At 52.2% G+C, this 19946-nt stretch overlaps 2 protein-coding genes and 1 non-coding gene across 6 annotated transcripts; 1 reads left to right on the top strand and 2 right to left on the bottom strand.

Annotated features, from left to right (window-relative positions):
- Window positions 1–417: 417 nt before the first annotated feature.
- On the bottom strand, window positions 418–10069 carry eef2k (eukaryotic elongation factor 2 kinase). Of its 4 annotated transcripts, XM_057045738.1 has the most exons (19): window positions 9880–10069; window positions 9189–9454; window positions 8946–8999; window positions 7822–7922; window positions 6183–6243; window positions 6026–6063; window positions 4947–5118; window positions 4697–4846; window positions 4282–4414; window positions 4085–4212; window positions 3815–4001; window positions 3666–3715; window positions 3409–3483; window positions 3228–3284; window positions 1941–2072; window positions 1403–1591; window positions 1207–1331; window positions 933–1111; window positions 418–857 (listed from the first exon to the last, which is right to left on the bottom strand). In XM_057045738.1, exons 2-19 carry the CDS (start codon window positions 9444–9446, stop codon window positions 748–750), a joined length of 2199 nt encoding a protein of 732 aa, XP_056901718.1. In that variant the 5' UTR covers window positions 9447–9454; window positions 9880–10069; the 3' UTR covers window positions 418–747. The 4 variants fall into 4 exon arrangements, with proteins under 4 accessions (XP_056901718.1, XP_056901700.1, XP_056901726.1 ...); XM_057045720.1 differs by having other exon boundaries at window positions 3666–4001; XM_057045746.1 differs by lacking the exon at window positions 8946–8999.
- A 587-nt stretch (window positions 10070–10656) lies between these two features.
- On the top strand, window positions 10657–10738 carry trnal-uag (transfer RNA leucine (anticodon UAG)). Its single transcript has one exon. It is a non-coding gene; the product is annotated as a tRNA-Leu (tRNA).
- Window positions 10739–10863: 125 nt separating this feature from the next.
- tha1 (threonine aldolase 1) lies at window positions 10864–13058 on the bottom strand. Its single transcript, XM_057046208.1, has 7 exons — window positions 12673–13058; window positions 12289–12372; window positions 12131–12219; window positions 11868–12053; window positions 11650–11787; window positions 11389–11581; window positions 10864–11315 (listed from the first exon to the last, which is right to left on the bottom strand). Exons 1-7 carry the CDS (start codon window positions 12941–12943, stop codon window positions 11011–11013), a joined length of 1266 nt encoding a protein of 421 aa, XP_056902188.1. The 5' UTR covers window positions 12944–13058; the 3' UTR covers window positions 10864–11010.
- Window positions 13059–19946: the final 6888 nt, after the last annotated feature.

Below are 19946 nucleotides of genomic sequence, written 5' to 3'. Positions count from 1 at the left end.
ATTTATTAATAGATTATTTTTCAATAGATGATTTATGAATAGATGATTTATTAATAGGTGATTTATCAATGGATGATTTATTAATAGATTGTTTATCAATGGATGATTTATCAATGGATGATTTATTAATAGGTGATTTATCAATGGATGATTTATTAATAGATTGTTTATCAATGGATGATTTATCAATAGATGATTTATTAATAGATTATTTATCAATGGATGATTTATCAACAGGTGATTTATCAACATGAGGGCAGCTGGGATGATTTAAGCTGATTCTCGAGGAGCTGAGAAACTTTGGGACTTGAACTTGCAACCCCAAACGTTTGAAGCGTCTCAGCTGTTTACTGAGTTCTTATTGATCCTTTAATATTCCGTATTCACTTCATAAACATGGACACCAGCCACAGCGACTAAATCAAGGCAAACTTTAATTTATGTGTCAAATTCCAAACATTTTACAAACATTCCTGCAAAATTAAAGGTTCAACATTTGGGACGAGGGGTCGTTTGGCTTCAGCACTTTTACAGGTTTTCCTATTTCGGAGGCTCGTTATCAGAAAGTCAAATGCTGATTTTGGAAGACTGGCTTCACTAACGGGGAAAGCGTAGAAACCTGGACGCGTGCGCGCCCACACACACACACACACACACACACACATGCGCATGAGTACTGTAATAAAAAAATATGTAAACTGTGAACACTCGAGTTATTTCTGTAAAATCCTCCTGGTTGTTGCCGGATCACTCCTCCATGGCCGCCCAGGCTTCCTCCGCCTTCATGTAGTACTGGGTGGCCAGGCGCCCCTTCATGGCCTCCGTCGCAGCTTCTGCCGCCTGTGTAAACAGATCACCTGCAGGGAGAGCAGATCACAACCGATCACAGGGGAAGCAGCAGGAGGTGGGCCGACCACAGGCCGGGGTCCGACCTGCTTTCTGGGGGTCAGCGGCCAGCTTGAAGCCTCCCGTTTGGAACATCTCCGCCTCTCTGGCCAGCAGCAGGTATCGCGGCTCTTCCTGCATCCCATCAAACTCCCCGCCTTCGTCATAGTCCGTCATGTTCAGGGCGGTGTCATACCAGTGAACCGCCTCTTCCCAGTTCTGCTTCCTTCATTGGAACAGAAAGAACAAACACGGGTTGGTTCCGGTCGATGTGCAGCGGTGTCCGCCAGGGGGCAGCAGCCTCTCGGGTCCCGGCCTCACCTGTCTGCTGACAGGTTCGCCCCAGTATCGAAGGCTCTGGCCACGACGATCATGGAAGATCTGTCTCCAGCCTCAGCGGCCTGCAGCAAATACTTGAAGCCTTTCATCCGATTCCCAGCATTATCCTGCGAAGAGCGTGGAGGTGGTGAACCAAAACTGAAAGGACGAATTCAGCAGAGGGAGGAGAGCAGCGCACCTCCACTTCCACCTCTGGCAGCACGTGATGAGGCAGCTGCAGGTAGCACTGCCCGATGGCCACGATGGCCTCCAGCTCTCCACACAGGGCGGCCGTCTCCAGGTGGAACATGGCCGACTCCTGATCCCACTGCTCATCCTTCTCGCAGAAACGCCCCCCCTCGTGGTAGTGCACCATAGCCAGGTGGACCTGGGCAGGAGGAGGTGCAGGACAACCGGAGCTGAAGCCCGTTCAGCATCTCAGCACACATGCACATTCAGGGAGACGCTTCGCTTCAAGAGAGTTGATTTGGAGCCTTTGACTGGCTGATCCCACTCAGGACACAGCAGGACTGACCAGCATAAGAGGGGGGGGGGTAAGAGGGCTGTCCCTCAGCCCCCCCAGCAAAGGTTTACTTTTAGGCACCATTTTTAATTTAAAACAGTTCACGTCTCACCAATTATTATCCATGATTGTTGGTTGTAAGTTGATTTACGGCGTCCTTAATGAGTCAAACGACAGCGTGACCCCCCCCCCCCCAGCCCCACCCCCCCGTTACCTTCCCCAGGATGGACTGGCCGATCTTTTTCTGCAGCAGAGCGTTGATGCGCTCCACTTCGGTGGCCGCGCAGGACGACCGGTGGACGTGGGCGCGGGATGAGTGGAAGAAGCTCCACTTTTCCTCTGTCAGCTGGATGAGAATGAAAAGAGCAGGAAAAAAACAATAAAAGTGTTAAAAATCAATAGAAAATGTTAAAAATAAAAATAAAAATGATGCGAGAAGCTTTGGTGAGCTCGTTATGAGGAGAGCTCACTCTCAGGTTGGGTTAGTGACAGCTTAATATTGACATAAAGCACCGAAACAAGAGCGCACGCACACACACACACATGCACACACACACACACACACACACACACTCACACACACACACACACACTCACGTAGGGCGGTGACACTCAAACAAGAGGGTGACGCAGAGCAAGATGGTGTTTCAGGTCTGAATCTCAAACTCTGCAGCATTTTATCATCCTGATTTGATTCCAAATGTCAGGACGGAGCGGCAGCCTGCATGAGCAGATGTGCACGTCTCCTCTCAAACGCCGTGCACGGCCGTGCACGTGGGGAACGCCTGGCCTGTGAGCCAGCATACAAAACATTCACCCAGTCGTTGTCAGGAGTTACACTTGAATTTAGGCTCCCATCTTCCTCTGGGGGGGAAACAGAGGAGGAAGGTGATGGGACAGGATCAGTGGGGGGGTGAGAGAGGAGGGGGTGAGAGAGGAGAGGGGTGAGAGAGGAGGAGGTGAGAGAGGAGAGGAGGGGGTGAGAGAGGAGAGGGGTGAGAGAGGAGAGGGGGTGAGAGAGGAGAGGGGTGAGAGAGGAGGGGGTGAGAGAGGAGGGGGAGAGAGGAGGGGGTGAGAGAGAGGAGAGGGGTGAGAGAGAGAGGAGGGGGGTGAGGAGAGAGGAGGGGGGGAGAGAGGAGAGGGGTGAGAGAGGAGGAGGGGGTGAGAGAGGAGAGGGGTGAGAGAGGAGGAGGGGGTGAGAGAGGAGGGGTGAGAGAGAGAGGAGAGGAGGGGGTGAGAGAGGAGGAGGGGGTGAGAGAGGAGGAGGTGAGAGAGGAGGGGTGAGAGAGGAGGGGTGAGAGAGGAGAGGAGGGGGTGAGAGAGAGGGGGTGAGAGAGAGAGGAGGGGGGTGAGAGAGGAGGGGTGAGAGAGAGGAGGGGGTGAGAGAGGAAGGAGGGGGTGAGAGAGGAGGGGGTGAGAGAGGAGGAGGTGAGAGAGAGGAGAGGAGGGGTGAGAGAGGGAAGGGGGGGTGAGCAGGGGTCTGACACCCCGGTTTGTTTACCCGTCTGATACTGTCCTCATCCGACTCGGAACACTGGGATCTGTAGCGTTGGTGGACCTGCGTAGCGACAGAACATGAAACATCAAAGCCACAGGCAGAGGATCAAAGGCCACACAGCTGAAAGCACGAATCATCATCTGGCGAGGATGCTCCGACAGTCAAGGTCAGCGAAGGTCGTTACCCCGTCCATGTGGTCGTTGGGGTCGCCTTCGCTCCGCCGCTCGCTGGGGTAGCCGCTGTCGCCGCCATTCTCGTCCTAAAGGTCACAAACCAGAAAGATGAGTGGACGCCAGGCTGAGTCATGTGACCCGACGTCATCAGGTCATATCAAGGCTCTGCTCAGCCCCCCCCCCAACAGGCAGACCCAACACCAGAACCGGCTCCTGGGACCAAACCTCCGTCCCCTCTGAACCCGTCAGAACCTTTGGTGCTTCTCACCTTGTGTTCGCCTGCGTTGGTACCGTACTGGCGTTCATGCTCGTTCATGCCTGGAACATAAAGCAAGCAACACGTGTGGATGTCCAGAACAGTTCTGGTTCTGGTTCGGTGCAGTAAATATGCGGACGGGTCCAGAGATCCGTGCAGACCTTGTGGAGAACACGGAAGGATGAGGGGGGAGCAGGGAACCGAGTCCACGTCGCTCGTGCTCTCGTCCGCCGAGGACGTCTCAGACAGGCGGGAGAAGAGCAGCGGCGGGCGACTGCCCGACATGGTCCGAACCCGAGGAGAACCGCAGTGCTCCTCGCAGCCCCGCAGCACCGTCTGGGCCGACTTCTGAAACAGATGAAGACGGGCCGTCTCAGTGGGGGGGGGTGGAAGAGTCCGACCCTCGGGGACGGCGTCAACATTTAAGCTACCAGCAGTTTGTTGGTGCCGTCCAGCTGGGACCGCTCTGCAGGGGAGAGGTCAAAGGGCGTCAGGCCCATGCTCTTGCAGATCTTGTTGCACAGGTGGGAGTGGAAGAAGAGCGCCATGCCCCGCACACCTGCAACACAGACCCACCCAGGTGAGTTCACGCCTCACGCCTCTGCCCACCCGCACGCCGGAGCCGTACCCAGATTCCCATCGCCAAAGTCGGTCCCCTTCTCCGTGTGGATCTGTGGGTCGGTGTAGAGATCGCCGACCCCCTGGATGTCCACGACGATCAGCTGGTGGCCCGACCGCTCGAAAGTGAAGTGACAGAAGGCCTGAAGGGGCACAAGGCTGGTTAACAGCACGCCGTTGTCACCTCGCAGCCACGACCTCGCAGCCACGACCTCGCAGCCACGGCGAGCAGCCACGGCGAGCAGCCACGTCGTGCAGCCACGGCGTGCAGCCACGGCGTGCAGCGAGCAGCCACGTCGTGCAGCCACGGCGTGCAGCCACGGCGTGCAGCGAGCAGCCACGGCGTGCAGCGAGCAGCCACGGCGAGCAGCCACGGCGTGCAGCCACGGCGAGCAGCCACGGCGAGCAGCCACGGCGCCACTCACCTGAGGGGTCAGTCGGATGTTGTCGTCCCGCACGAAGCCGGAGTTGGAGTTGTACTTGATGTACTTGCCCTCGATGTAATGCTCCAGGTGGAAGAGCGGCCTCCCCGGTCTCTCCGTCATCTCCACCACGCACATCTGCATGATGTCCACCTGGGGACACACGGGTCAAAGCATGAGGAAGGTCGTGGAAGGTCGTGGAAGGTCGCGGAAGGTCGCGGGCTCCTCGGGGCCCCGGGGTGAGCCTGGGCACCTGTTTCGGGGGCCGGTGGCGGTTGTACTCCTCCCCCCACAGCTTGGCCTCCATTTGTAACCTCACGTCCTCAAAGTAAATGTTCCTGTCCACCGGCTCCATGTAGCACTTGGACACGTAGTTGGACGCCATCTTCCAGTTGCTGCTGTGCGAGAAGTTGGAGAGCTTCTTCCTGGAGGAGGAGACAGGTGTGTGAATCACCTGTGAATCACCTGTGCAGCTTCAAACACACAACTGAAAACGTGTCCAAGAGAATTACAGCGAATATTGTTATTGTTTCAGATGATCAGACAGATCAGATCAGACAGAACAGATCAGATCAGATCAGATCAGAACAGATCAGACAGAACAGATCAGATCAGATCAGATCAGATCAGATCAGACCAGATCAGACAGATCAGATCAGATCAGACCAGACAGATCAGATCAGCTCAGATCAGACAGATCAGATCAGATCAGCTCAGACCAGATCAGATCATTAATGAGCCCCTGATTTAAAGGAACCGCTTCCCCATTCCTCTGTCTCCAGGAGGCCGGTGATGCCGAGTTGGACTGATCGGTTCTGATCGGTTCTGGAGCTGCTGCCACTGACTGATCGGTTCTGATCGGTTCTGGAGCTGCTGCCACTGTAGCGATCGGACTTTAACGAAGCTAAAACTGCCAAATGAAGCGGACAGAACCAAACCAAAGTGGCTAAGCAGTAAAGAGGAAAGGATCAATGTGAGCAGACCCAGGAGATCAATGCTCAGTGGTCCGGTCCGGCTGGTTCTGACCACCTCTTTAAAAACAAGCCTGCTTGTGATTCCCCCAGAGGAACCGATAAAAAGCAGCTCGCCTTTAATGTTCTGCTGGTTCTGTTGGTTCTGTTGGTTCTGCTGGTTCTGTTGGTTCTGTTTCCAACAGCGCAGCGGGAAAAGAGCTGAGGGTGGATTAAACATTGACAATTAAACTATTGTTCCTTTCCCCTCTGACTCTGCAGCCCCACATCAAGCCCAGAACAGCAGAGCCAGAATGTGGACCTGGACCAGAAGCGGGCCTCGGCCAGCAGAGACGTGCTGCTGCGTTCCAGCTCCACTTACGTTCTGAAGCACTCCCTCATGGCTCCTCGACCAAAGGGCTGTGGAACACAAAGCAGGGCATGAATGAGGGGGGGGGACGTGTCTCACTGGGCGGTTCTAGTGGTTCTAGAGACGGTTCTAGTGATGGTTCTAGTGGTTCTAGGGACGGCGGTGGTACCTTGGACGCCATCTTGAGGTGGACCTGGTCCTGAGACCACTCCCCTGTGATCGCGTTGTACCTGCAACAAGCAAATCAAACCGATCACACAGCTGCTTTCATCTCATTCCCTTTGATGTGTCGTGCACGTCAGGACTCGTTCTGTCTGATGACGAGCGCACGAGTCGGGTCAGCAGGTTCTCTCGGTTCCAACTCTTTTCTGAAGCTGTCACGACTTCCTGGTTACCGTTTCAGAATGTCCCCCCCCCGCAGCGTAAAACCATTACGTTCCTGCCCTGTTCCTGCCCCCTCCTGTCCCGTTCCTGCCCCGTTCCTTCCCCCTCCTGCCCCCTCCTGTCCCGTTCCTGCCCCGTTCCTTCCCCCTCCTGTCCCCTCTTGCCCCCTCCTGCCCCGTTCCTACCCCCTCCTGCCCCCTCCTGCCCCGTTCCTGCCCCCTCCTGCCCCGTTCCTGCCCCGTTCCTGCCCCGTTCCTGCCCCCTCCTGCCCCGTTCCTGCCCCTCCTACCCCCTCCTGCCCCGTTCCTGCCCCCTCCCAACGGGCCAACGTGGGCTCTTATCTCTTTCCTCTCTCTGAGAACAAGGCGCCACTTCGCTGACGGGCTGAATTCCTGTTGTGTCCATCATATAAACGCAGCCTGTGTGTGATGGTGGGCCTCACTAGTGGACTAGGCAGGGAGTGTGTGTGTGTGTGTGTGTGTGTGTGTGTGTGGTGTGTGTGTGGTGTGTGTGTGTGTGTGTGTGTGTGTGTGTGTGAGTTAATACACAGCTGCATGTCTGGACAGCTGGTCCCAGGGTGCCTCTGGACCCTCTCCTCTCTTCCCCTCCCAAATCCAGTGCGCGCTTGTTTTCTCGTGTCAGAGGGCAACGACATCGGTTCCATTAGGTTCGGACCCAACGAGGAGTGAGGTTTCATGTGGATAAAATTAGCACGTGAAAAGAGCGCGGGGGCAAACCCGCCTCCCGCCCCTGTGCTCGGGGCTGTTACATAACCGGCCCGACACGCAGGCAGAGGCCTTTTCTGGCTGCTTTTTTAACTTTAACGTTCCTGCACACGCCCAGTTGTGAGGAGCCGTTTTCCTGCCTTTGTGCTCATTTCTGAGGTCTAAAACGGGGGGGGCAGGTTAAAGTCTGACATTAAACTGACACATGAGTTAATGTGTTTAAATATGATTTCCTTATTGCTAATATACAGCGAGAGTGTGGAAATAACTGAAATGGTCACTCTTTTTTCACCAGTCTTAGCATTTAGCACTAGCATTTAGCACTAGCATTGGAGCAGAAACGTCAGCAGCCTGAACTACCATCGCCGCAATTTCCTGGTAGTCTGAACATTTCCTGCTTTTAAGTATATTAATGTTCCACCACAGCTCTGTGTGTGTGTGTGTGTGTCTGAGTTTTATTTCAGTGACACGTTGACTCGTCAAACCAGAAAAACATGCTAGCAGCAGCAGGACAGCTGGACTGACGTGACCAGACGGCCTCCTTTTCAATTCTGCCTCGAACAATTCTGCCTGGAGCCTCGAACTCATTTACATTGAATTTGCGTCTCTGAGCCGTTCACAACGTGGTCACATGACCCCCCTCCCCCGCTGGAGGGACTCAAACCTGGACTAAAGGACGTGTCCGCAGTTCATTCTTACCGGTATCGGGTGCAAGATTCAGTCTTGATCTCCTCCAGGTGGAACTCTGCCCAGGGGTCCGGCCTCGCTCGGGCCTTCTCGATGGCCCGCGCCCACGCGTCCTGGCGGATTAGAGACGCATCAGCTGAAAACTGCATTTCATACAAAAAGAAGGCCGAAATCGGGCTCCCGAGGAGGTGGCGGTGGTGGTGGTGTGACAGATCAGGACAGTGGGAAGAAGAAAGCAGTGGGAGGAAACAATTAATTTAATCAAACACACACACACACACACGATGGAAAGATGATGAGTTCGGTTGACAGCATAACGCTACCATGTGTCTCTGCTGACGCCCCCTCCCCCCCAGTTTAACCACCCTGACTATCACGCGTGAAGATAAGCGACCCTCCAACCTTTGTCGTCAACAACTCTCTGATGAAATCCCCGATCGGTGCAGGAACGAGTGTGTGAACGCGCCGTGTTGCGTTCTCACACGGTGCTGCGTTCACACACACGGTGCTGCGTTCACAACACATCAGCGTAACACAACCGCGGGTTTGTGGCTGTTTAAGCAGCATGTAAATAAGGAAGAAAGTTAATGAACAACAGAAACTAGGGCAGAGAGCTGAGCTGGACGTTCAAGCTAACAACCAGGACTTTTCGGACTCGGCGGTCCGAGGACGACTTTTATTAGTTGTTGCCGTTGGAAACCGAAGCGGACGCCTGTGTGACGTGTCAGAGCTATCTGTTAATTCCATTTTAAGAAATCACTTTCTTAGAAGGATCCATCAATCAAATGCTGCCGCCCCCACATGGTCAGTAATCTGACACCAGGAGGACACAGGTGCACGTCTCCCTCGTGCATCACAGGCGTGTTTGAGTCACATGACCCTCCCGTGTGCGCAGCATGTAAACACCGTTGTTAAAGAACATAACGAGTCTCTTTGTTAGATTAATCACATGGAGCATAAAAGATTATAGTTTGAGGGAAAAGAGATCAAAAGAAATTCATGTCAAAAATGTGTGTGTGTGTGTGTGGGGGGGGGTGACGGAACCAAAATAAGGAAGAGGGCAGAAAAGGGAAGAGGAAACTCAGGTGGTTACAAGTGCATGAGTGAAGGAAGATAGGAGTGGAGGAGTCACGTACCCGTGCACTCTCAGACAGAACCGTGTACGCCTGAGATTCTGCCTCGGGTTCATTCTGAAGGTGAAGAAAACGCACAGACGCACGTCTTTTTATCAACAAACCACAGCAACAAATTCACCATCCAGACTAAAAGCACGAAGCCTTGACGCCCGTACCACAGCGGCGCACGAGCGTGGGCGAGCACGTGCACGTGAACACCCGTATGGTGCCCGTGGTGGGACGCCCCCTCACGCCCCAACTCACCCTGTAGCTGAAGCTGCTCTTGGGGAGAGAGTTGGGCAGCTGCCTGCTGCTGACCAGGTCCTTCAGGTAGTGGCAGATTTCTTTGGCGGAGTCGTCCAGGATGGGGCGAATGACGTGGTCTTCGTCGTCCTCGTCGTCATCACTTGCACTGGATTTCGTGGGGGAACGGGTCCGCTGGCTGGCACCTCTGCAGGGGGCCGGGGGTCTCTGTGCACTGGCCTCCTCCTCCTCCATGCTGAACATCAGGTCGTCCTCCATGGTGCCTGCTGGGGGGCCACAGCCAGGTCCATTCAGCAGGGCGACACACGGGCAGGTTAGAGTTCATCTGTGGCAGCCATGTTGGCTGTGGTCACAATAGCTCGGCCTCATGGCTGTCTAAGCTGCCATATGCTGCTGATGGTGTCAGGACCGTGTCAACAAACTAGAAAAGTCAGCATCGCAGACGTGCGTGTGCATGTGGCGTCTGTCTGAGCACGATCATATCTAATTACTCAAGTATTCACTGCAATCAAATACCGATACTTCAGTTCTAAACTGGCAGCAAAAGAGGAGAATCCACACCCGGCAGTTAGAACCATAACAGTGCAACGGATATCAAAGAATCTCCTGGTATCGGGCACGTTGTTAGTGGTAATAAATGCATAATCAACCTTGTTCCCGTTCACCTACATTTGACAGACAGTGGCCTCACCTCAGTCTTCAGCTGTATCTCCCTGTCAGGTATTAACGGCACCAGTGGCAGTAGGTCCCCTCCCAGACCAGAATGGTTCGGTTCCTGGTTCTCCAGTGGATCCCGAAGGTCCGGGAAGCGTATCGCGGAAGGTTGTAGTTCTTCTCGCTGTCCACCACTGTAGCTGCAGCACCAGGCACGTAGTAAAACGATCTCTAGCCACGCCCCTGACTCGCGCTGCCTTCGAAGTATCGGAAATATTAATACCGCCTCAATTTGTATGTGGAATTTAATGTATGGAATCGGATCAGAGGATTCAGTTTAGTATCATTCAACCAGCAATTGTATCGTAGAAAACTGTAGTATATTACAAACATAATAGAAGCAAAAATGTAGTCAATAACAACTGTCGATTAGATCAGCGGGGAGAAATCCGACGCCACCAATGTTTGCAAAGGCAACACAGAGCCATGTCGCGGTGCGCCCGGAGGCAGCGCTTCACAGACTGGTGCGATGTGTGCCACAAAAAGATAACAGATAAAGATAACAGATAGAGATAACAGATGATGGAACAATCGTCCTCCCGTGGAAAGATGAGCTGCAATGTTTTCTGCTGCATGTGGGAATCATAGGCGGGGCCTATAATAATAAGAATAATGCGCACTACCGCAGATTTAACGCCACAACTTTCCATGTGGTCGCACCTCTAAAGATGTAGGTTTATTTTACACTAAATTAAATGGCTACGTTACACTACCTACTGGTCTTGATAGATTCCTGCTTCGACGGAAGCCGGTAGGTAGCGTGGCCGAGAGGTCTAAGGCGCTGGATTTAGGCTCCAGTCATTTCGATGGCGTGGGTTCGAATCCCACCGCTGCCATTAGTTTTTGCACATGTTAAGCTTGTGAACACAGCAAAACTGTCTCCTTTAACAGCAGAATTATTATTTTCATCATCTGCTCTATATTAAGCACGACAAAATAAAATCAGAATGAAAAACAAAAATTTAGCTGCTGAATTAATTTAATCAAATTATCAAAATAATTATTTATGTAAAATATAATCATTAAGACTAACCAAAGTGACTTGTGAAACTGTCTATCTTGTTCTAATTCTATCTTGTTTTAAATTGTTTTTGGTGATCTTCAGTTTTCAGTGGGTGCCAACAGTTTCTTTTAAAACTTGAGCGGCCACAAACTTCATCTTCTGGACGGCCAGCTGCGTCTCTTCGGAGGAGATTCCCAGGTGCCAGACGGCCCGCACCGAGTTCCCAAAGTAAGGGAACATGAGAACTTGTATCCCCTGACCCAGCTCCTCCTCCTCTCCCTCTCCAACCTGAGCCATGCGTGCACAGAACTCATCAGGACCTAATCTTGGATCCAAGAAGAAACGCAGGATGTTTGTCTCCACGCAGTCCATGTCGACGGTGAAGAGCGGCGACCCGCTGCTGAGCAGAGCTGCCAAGAGGGACGGAATCGAGCTGCGCTTAAAAACGACGCCTTCGAATTTTGCTCAACCTGCGCCGCTCACCTTGAGCAAAGGTTCTGGCATTGTGGTGATCCTCCTCCAGCCGTCCTGACATCTCCAGTAGAGCCACTTTTCCAGCTGCTGCTATTATTCCGGCCTGCCTCATCCCACCTCCCAAGGCTTTACGGTACCGTCTTGCCTGGGAGATGAAAGCTTTGGGCCCAGCTAGAATGGTTCCCACAGGAGCTCCCAAACCCTGAACAGAGCAGCATGAATTTGACCTGTTCCACCCTCTGCTCCGCTGTGCTCCGTTCAGAGCCCCACCTTGGAGAGGCACACACTCACGGTGTGTGTGTGCTGCAGTATCGTGGCGAGTGGAACCCTCTGGGCCACCGCAGCGTTCATCACCCGGGCTCCATCCATGTGGACCGAAACCCCGTATCTGTCTGCCAACGCTCGCACCTGGAGGTCAAAGCAAGTGCAGATAAACGCTTACATCCCAAATTTATGTTTCTTAAAGATAGCAGCTGTTTCTGCTGCACCTCCTGCAGGAAGGTCAGAGGTAGCACGCGTCCTCCTCGGATGTTGTGGGTGTTTTCCACACATATGAGGCGCGTGCGAGGGTAATGGGGGTTGGGGTAACCGTGGCGAATCTTAGATTCCAGCTCAGTCAGGTCAAACGTTCCATCAGGCTGCGTCCTCACGGTGGTGGAGTGGACACCAGCTAACTGTCAACACAATCGTGCACGAAATGCATCACAGGTGAGAAGGAACGAGGTGGAGATGTGCACGTGGTACCACTTACATACGCACTTCCTCCCTGCTCGTAGATGTGTATGTGGGACAGGTCCCCCACAATCATCTCGTCGTCTCGCCGCCCGCAGTGCACCATCGCTGCGTCATAAACAAAGGTGCATTTGCTCCGTCCCCGGTGCGTCTGGGATGTGTAACGTCAGCGTGTACCTGCCAGGAGGTTCCCCATGGTTCCCGACGTCACGAACAGCGCAGCCTCCATCCGGAAGAGCTCGGCCGCAACCTTCTGTAGCTCTGCAGAAAGTGGACAGATTCTGCAGGTAAAGGGTGGATTTTATGTCGCATTTCAATATTCGCACTGAGATTTGGGCCACGTGTTACCGACATAAATGCTGATTCCTAATTTTAAACATGGTTTAGTTGAAATCAGATTCTCCAGCCTCGCTGACAGGTCAGTGGCTAATCTATTCCCCTATGGTGGAGTTGAGGGCACCTGGACTCTCATATTTATCAGTGTGTGTTATTGACACATCGGTTTATCTGTTAGAACGACACAGGTGATGCTGGAACCTGGGAACCCTCGTCGGCTCTGACCGTTAACCGTCGGGTCTTCCCCCATCACGTCGTCACCGACCTCGGCCGATGCCATGGCCCGTCGCATCGCCGGCGTCGGCTTGGTCACGGTGTCGCTCCGGAGGTCCACCACCCGGGTGTTGGCCGCCCCCCTCGGCCCAGGAATGCTGGCCTTCCCGGTATCATGGTACTCGCGGAGTACCATGCTTCCCTTCGCGATAGATTTCCACGGATTTCTGGAAGCGATTAAACCGCGATTGAGAAGGGAACGCCAAGCTCCTCCAACAACCATGATCAGGGTTTACCGAACTCCAGCCCGTCCCTGTTAATCAATAACCATCGATCAGGAGGGACAGAAGAGCGGTTCGTCAGCATAAACCCGCCGTGGAGCCACTTCCGGTGTTTTCTGACCGACTCTTCCGCTGGTTTCCCCCCTTTTCTGCGCAAACCCACAAAAATTATTGATCGATTTTGCAGAGGGCTTAGATGACCACTCAGCCACCTCAAAAACATCATCCCTCGTTATTTGATGGAGGAAAAGATGACGGAGAGCAGTAAAATACTGCAGTCATGTGGGAGCAGAGGAGCATCAGCGACGGTCCTTGAGAACTTCAGTTACCACACCTTCCCTCCTGGGAGAAAAGGAATCTGGATTAACACCAAGAATACTTTATTATTACAATAACCTACAATACAACACAACATAATAATAAGATGTTAATAAGTCAAGACAGTAATGAGAGGGCAGCCATGTTTATTATGGATTACTGTCCACATTATACACTCCAAATGTCCTTCCAAAGACCTTAAAACACCCATAAAGTACTGCCAGGTCATTTAAATACAGAGAAATATGACATCGACAGGTAAACTAACGCGAGATGACACTTTGAGATCAGTATGTACCAACACTCTGTGACCATGTGGCTTCTCCCGGCCCGTAATGGTCCAGAACACATTACGCTTGTATGTATGTGGATAGTTGTAGCAGTATGAATGAGTTGATTTAAGATGGAGACTTAGTGGATAAAAGAAGAGCCAATGGAATGTCGTGGTGAGGTTTAAAGACAGAGGACCATGGAGCCATTAAAGCAAGGAAAATGTTCAGGAATCAGGCTGGGGGGTTAATTTAAGTGAAAATTGAATGAATGCAAATCATTAAGCAAGTCCAGCATTTTGTCCTGCTGATTTATGGCCCCAGAGGCCTCTTTGGTAACTAGATCTAGCCTCAAGTTGGCGAAGGGCTGCTGTAAGTTCGGAAAGAGAACGGAAGCTGAAATAACATTTCAGTGTTGAGAGAGTAATATGAGGTTTTTCAGCTCCTTTGTGTTGATGGAAAGATCAAGAAACAGGTTCAACAGCAGCAGCTGTTATGGTTTAGGAGTTTCAGAGTTTTTAAATGTTTTTACAGTTACAGTTCAATAATGTACTGAACAGCTGAAAACTGTGAAATGTTGGGAAACAGTGATTGATTGAGCCGTCAGTGGTACTGGGGCAGGTACTGCTAAACTCTCCTGCTCATAGGTGTGTATGTGGCAGAGGTCGCCCAGCATTATTAGTTTTAAGGGTGTAGAAACCAGCCGTGCAACGACGTTACCATGGTTGTAGTGGGAGCAAACAGTGCAGCTTCCATCTGAAGCAGCACTCATCTGTAGCTCTGCAGGCATCAGGTCGGTGCGTGAAGGTTAAATTAGCATAACAGAAAGGGTAGAATACGGAGCAGCAGCTTTTGTACTGTGGTGTAGCACGGCCCAGAACGTTGCTTGCTTCCCCCATTCCACCCGGATCTGGATTGTATCGTATTTTAATTTCTATTTATTTAGTATCCTTGTGTTGAACCCTTAATTTCTTATATCCTGGTGCAAACACCAAAGGGAGCAGTGCTCCAGGATTCGTTGTACGTTGTTTTACGCAATGACAGAAAAGTCTTTTTGGTTTTGTCAAAGTGCTTTACATATTCATATATTTGGGGGCTTTGGGGACTCTGGGTTTCTCGAGCAGCAGTGAATTAATCGATACAGTTTAAAGGGAATTTCTGAGGGTCCAATCTGATCAGCTGCAGGTCCAGGATTCAGCTATGGCGCCATCTTGTGGTCATGAGTGGGTCGTGCCGTTTATGAGGTCGTCAAAGCCTCAAAAGTTCCTGCTTTTTTACTTCGTTTTGAGGTCCCACAGCTCTGTTATACATTCACCTAAAAACACCATCCAAACTTTAACATGGAGCCAAAAGGGTCAGGATTCATCACGTAAACCCTCAAAGAAAGACCCGCATTAAAACTCTGCCTCAGAAGCTCGTACTAACATAAAAATACACCCCTTTGTAGCTACAAGCCTCAGCTACCTGGCCAATGTCACTTTGTGTTACAACTTTACAATGTTGAATTAATCAGCGCTCCGTAAGTCGGCTCCCTTCTGCCATTCACTCCCATATTAACGACAGCGGGGGAAAAGTTAAATTTGCCTGTAATTCGGGTGGGTTCTGGTTTCTCCTGGGCAGTTTGTGCAGGCCAGCTGACAGGCGCTCGTTTCTGTCTCTGCTACACTTTAAGATTCGATTCAACTTTATTGTTATTGCACATGTTTAGGGACATAGCAACAAATTCAGCATCTAACCAGCTGCAGTAGGCAAACTGGTGCGGGTCAAGTGTGGGTGGGCGGTAGTCCTGCAGGTGTGCCAGGAACAGCCGACGGAGGCGAGTGCTACTGGGCGGTAGTCCTTGAGGCACGACGGCTTGGAATGTGTTGGTACTGGAACAATGGCAATGGCCTTGAAGCATGTCGGAACCACCACGTAGGCAAGGGACCGTAAAAATCCCAGCGAGTGGTTCTGCACATGCCCTGAGCGCACGTCCAGGGATGCCGTCAGGACCAGCAGCCTCGTGTGGGTTGATCCGGCTCAGGGCTGCATAGACAGCGGGGGTCCTGGAGGCAGTTTCTGGAGGCAGTGGGGTCCTGGAGGCAGTTTCTGGAGGCAGTGGGGTCCTGGAGGCAGTTTCTGGAGGCAGTGGGGTCCTGGAGGCAGTTTCTGCTGTTGCTGTCCTTCTCTAAACGAGCATAAGGGTTGTTAAGCTCATTCAGGAAGGAGGAGACGCGCCTCCTTGCTCATCCATGGCTTCCTATTGGGGTCCGTGGTGATCATCTTCGTGGCTGTGATGCTGTCTATGGTGGTGACACCTTGGTGGTCTTCACTGATGAGGGGTGGGGAACAAAGAGAGGTGGTCTGACTGTCCTAGATGGGGGGAGGGGTGTTGCAGCCATGTTTGTGTAAACATGGTTCGGGGTTTGTTTCCTCTTGTATTGCAGGAAACATGTTGGTGGACTTTAGCAGTGTTTTTAGGTTTGTGTGGTTGAAATCACCCGAACGATAAATTTAGCCTCCGGGTGGGCGGTTTGTTGTTGGCTAATGTGAAGTTTGTTCATGGCGAGTGTGGCATTAGCATCCGGGGGGATGTAAGCTGCTGCTACTGTGATGGATGGAAACAGGTTTAGAGTCGTTTTTCTGCAATATCCATTAAAATAATCCAATTTAATATTCACAGTCATGTAGTCTAAAGTGTTCAATAACGTCACTCGTTGTTATGTGGCGCAAAGCTGCATCTGTAAACAGGAGGGCCATGTTTCTTAATGACGACTTTAATGTTTGTCATTTGTCAAACGCTTTATAGCAACGGCCGCTAGGTGGCGCCCGCGAGTGCAGGTTTATTTTTTGTTCATTTAAAAAACAATAATTCTGTTTTAATAGAGAAGCTGATGCTCTAGAAGGAAGAAAAAAGTCGTCACCAGTTTGTGTTTTTCTGGCCAGATTTTTATCTTAATTACATTTTGTTTTACTTGAAATTATAACTTGGTGAAAATGTTAAATATTTAAAAGCAATGAAAATTAATCAACAAAGAAACCAAAGGTCACCTTGTAATACGGCAAAGATTTATTCATTCATAACTTCATCTCTGTTTCCTGAACCATCGTTATCATCTGGTTTAATTTGTTTTCCCACAGAAAATCGGTCACAGGCTGATCCAAGCTTGGCTACACAGACGTTAGCCAGGGGAGGAGCTGGAGATCCCAGGGAGATCCCAGGGAGATCCCAGGGAGATCCCAGAGAACCTGCCTGCCCTCCAATTAAAGTCACTCAATTTAGTTTAGGAGCTTAGATGAAGGTGAGAATTCCAGAAACTCAGAGAGAAGATGGTTGAACCAGGAGACGCTCGTCCGACCCACCAGACGAGCCAGCGTGGACTCCACCACTGACTGAAGGAGGAGGTCTCTGGCCAGGCAGGGGGAGGACAGGGGACACCGAGGACAGGAGGACAGGAGGACAGGAGGACAGGAGGACATGGACGCTTCGTTGGCTCCGATGGGAGGGACTGGGCAGACGGGAGTTCTTCCCCAGCAGACGCTGGGAGAGAACGTGTGTGATGGTTTGGGAGGTGATGGGTGACACCAGTGGGGGTTCACCTTCACCTTCGTCTCCTCTGGCACTGTCAGCCCCCCCCCCCGTCCCAGTGCTGCCAGTAACGGGAGGCTTTTATGGTGGCAACAAGTCCTGATTAAAGTCGTTATCCAGAATCAACATTGTAAAAGAAGCCAGAGTTGGACTCCAGAGTCCCCCCAGAACCACCGGTGAGCAATGAAGACATGGAACCAGTAACTTCCCCCTCTGGCCGTGTGTGTGTGTGTGTGGATCCTCTCAGGAGCCTTCCAGGTTCCCTCGCTCATGCACGGGGGACGGAGCCGTTACAGAGAAAACATGGAATTACAGAAAAACGGGCCGAGCGAGAGAAAGGAAGGAGAGAGAGAGGAATATTGACTCCTTCTGGGAAGGAGCGAGACGGCGACGCCTTTCCAATAACCATAAACCCACTGGGCTGAAAATAGCCGGGCCCGATGAATAAACAAATGTGTTCATCCCGCACCAGCTCTGCCCGCTCAGCCAGGGGGAAGCCGAGGACCCCCCCCCCCCCCCCCCCCCCAGACCTCCTTCACTGAGCCCATCGTTGATTCACCAAAACGGAGCTGAACTGGTGGCTCTGGGGGGTGCTGCGGAAGGTGTCGCCATCAGGGCCTGGAAGGGGGGCAGCATTATTGCATGGCGGGGTGTGAACAGCATCCTGGGGGGGGGGCGGGGGGGGGCTCTCATCAGCATTCATTCACCTCCTCGCTGTCATTTCTCGTACGCTTCATTCAGCTGCGATATTGACCAGCCCATAAAAGCCCGTTTCCAATAACAACAGCATCTCGTTTACATCATTTACTCCTGCCTCCCTTTGTCAGGCACCCTTCATTTCCCAGACCTCGTGTTCACCCCTCACAGCCGTCCCGGCTCTCTCCTGACCTCCTTATATTCATCTGCATCCCACTTTCTAACATTACCCCCCCCAACTCCCCCACCCCCCCAACTCCCCCATTCTTGCTCTCTCACTCTGGGAAGTCATGTGACTTCTCTGAAGCTGGGGCCTATAAAGCAGCAGCACTTGGGGGGCTCTGTGTCTATACTGCTCTTTGATTGGCTCGTACACACAGGAACACACACACGCACGCACGCACGCACACACACACACACACACACACGCACACACGCACACGCACACAGCTCTGTGATCATTCTAAAACCTGAGGAGTGTGTGCATGTGTGTTAATTTTCTCATTTTGCAGGGAAATGAATTTTCAGAATGAAAAGCCTCTAATGAATGAGCTCTTCCTGTAAACGCGCACACACACACACACACGTGCACACACACACACACACACATGTGCTGTGGTACATCAGCTTCTGTGGGTTTGGTTCAGACGGTTCATTCTCCAGTCAGACAGAAAATCCAACGAAGACGACGTATTCCATTCTTCTAAACCTGATCTTTGTGCTCTTCAACGATGATTATCTCCACGTTTTTCCACATCTGGACTGTGGTTGGACTCACTGACCCCCCCCCCCCCCCCCCCCCGTCCTGGTCCAGGTTTATCAGTTTGATCTCTCCTGAACGTCGTCGCTTCGCTCTTCAACCTGTCAGGTGACCTGAAAACGTGGTTTTTGGATCAAAGCTTCACGGCTGCAGCTGTTCCAGCCCAACAGTGACGCAAACGCCCATTAATCTGTGGCGCTGAGGCTCTTACTCACCACATCTGTATGTGCATGTGCTGCTGCTCACACGTGTGTGTGTGTGTGTGTGTGTGTGTGTGTGTGTGTGCGACACAGCGACACCTGAGCCTGCTGGAGGTTTTGGGGCGAGGCCACGGCGTTACGGTAAAAGCGCTGGAGCCTCTCGCCGCTGCTTGGACAGCTGTGAGAGGACGGAGCGGGACGACTCCTGCCTGGTTCTGCCTCCTCGGGCCAGAACCAGCACGGCCGCACACACCTGCTCCAGGTCCAGGTGTTCCTGCGAGGGCAGGATGTGGTGTTTTAGAGGCCACGTCCTGACACAGCCGCGTGCATCAAACCGCACGCCTCCCATATGGTTTTTATTGATCCCTGTCCCTGTTATTACCCCCCCTCCGCACGCACACGCACACTCGCTCCCTCGCCTCTCCGTGCACTGATGTTGAAGGAATGATGGAATGCTGGAGGGTAAATCTCTGCTTTCCTGGAAGCTGCTCAAGCTTTATCAGAAGCGGCTGTGACAATACGCCAGCTGATGGGCCAACCTATAAGCACCGATCAGAGAACAAAACAGCCTTCCTGGAAGAGGCAATCAGCAGGAGCCGGACCCTTCCTGGAAGACCACTGCGGGTGGCTCCTCGCGGGGCACATTTCAAGCCCGCTAATATTTTTCCACCGACTCCGGCTGACAGCGTTGACATTGGCTCAGAAACCTTTATTAGGCCGTGTGATTTGCCGTCAATCAAAGCGCTGCTGGATGTGCTTTGTGGGGGCAAACGGCCTCCTTTGTGTGGACGTTCTGAAGCCTGGAATTTGGAGAACCCTCCCCCCCCCCCCCTCCCCCCACGGCGCGGCCTCGGTCGTGTTCGTAGCCGCTGTTGTGTTTGGCCCGGGCCTCTGTTGACAACCGCCGGGCCGGACGCGGAAAGTCACTGCCCCAAAAAAGTGAATCATGGTGGAAAGACTTTGAATGAGTGTGAGATTCACGAGAGGAGAGAAGGACACCAGCGAAATATTCCAGAGCAGCGACGGGGAACAGAACGTGAGTCACGGCGCGCTGAGCTGGCTTATTTAGACAATGTGTGTGTTTGTGTGTAAAACTGGATTATTCTGGTTGGGTTTTGGGAAGAGGCCTCGTTTCTGTCTGCGCAGCTACGTCAGTTTTGTCTGGAAGGGCCTGTTGCTCAAGTCTTCCTCCAA

The sequence above is a fragment of the Takifugu flavidus genome, chromosome 1 (genome assembly GCF_003711565.1).
Source record: "Takifugu flavidus isolate HTHZ2018 chromosome 1, ASM371156v2, whole genome shotgun sequence".
Taxonomy (NCBI): Eukaryota; Metazoa; Chordata; class Actinopteri; order Tetraodontiformes; family Tetraodontidae; genus Takifugu; species Takifugu flavidus.
This window is presented reverse-complemented; position numbering and strand designations above follow the sequence as displayed.

Excerpts from the sequence above, each read along its gene's own strand:
- eef2k (XM_057045720.1), bottom strand. The coding sequence starts at position 9,446 with ATGGAGGACGACCTGATGTTCAGCATGGAGGAGGAGGAGGCCAGTGCA. Across the intron at positions 2,073-3,227 it reads ATGAGGACAGTATCAGACGG|CTGACAGAGGAAAAGTGGAG; the intron begins GTAAACAAACCG and ends ATTCTCATCCAG. Across the intron at positions 1,332-1,402 it reads TGCCAGAGGTGGAAGTGGAG|GATAATGCTGGGAATCGGAT; the intron begins GTGCGCTGCTCT and ends CGCTCTTCGCAG.
- tha1 (XM_057046208.1), bottom strand. The coding sequence starts at position 12,943 with ATGGTTGTTGGAGGAGCTTGGCGTTCCCTTCTCAATCGCGGTTTAATC. Across the intron at positions 12,054-12,130 it reads AGCAGGGAGGAAGTGCGTAT|TTAGCTGGTGTCCACTCCAC; the intron begins GTAAGTGGTACC and ends TTGTGTTGACAG. Across the intron at positions 11,788-11,867 it reads CTCTGACCTTCCTGCAGGAG|GTGCGAGCGTTGGCAGACAG; the intron begins GTGCAGCAGAAA and ends TTTGACCTCCAG.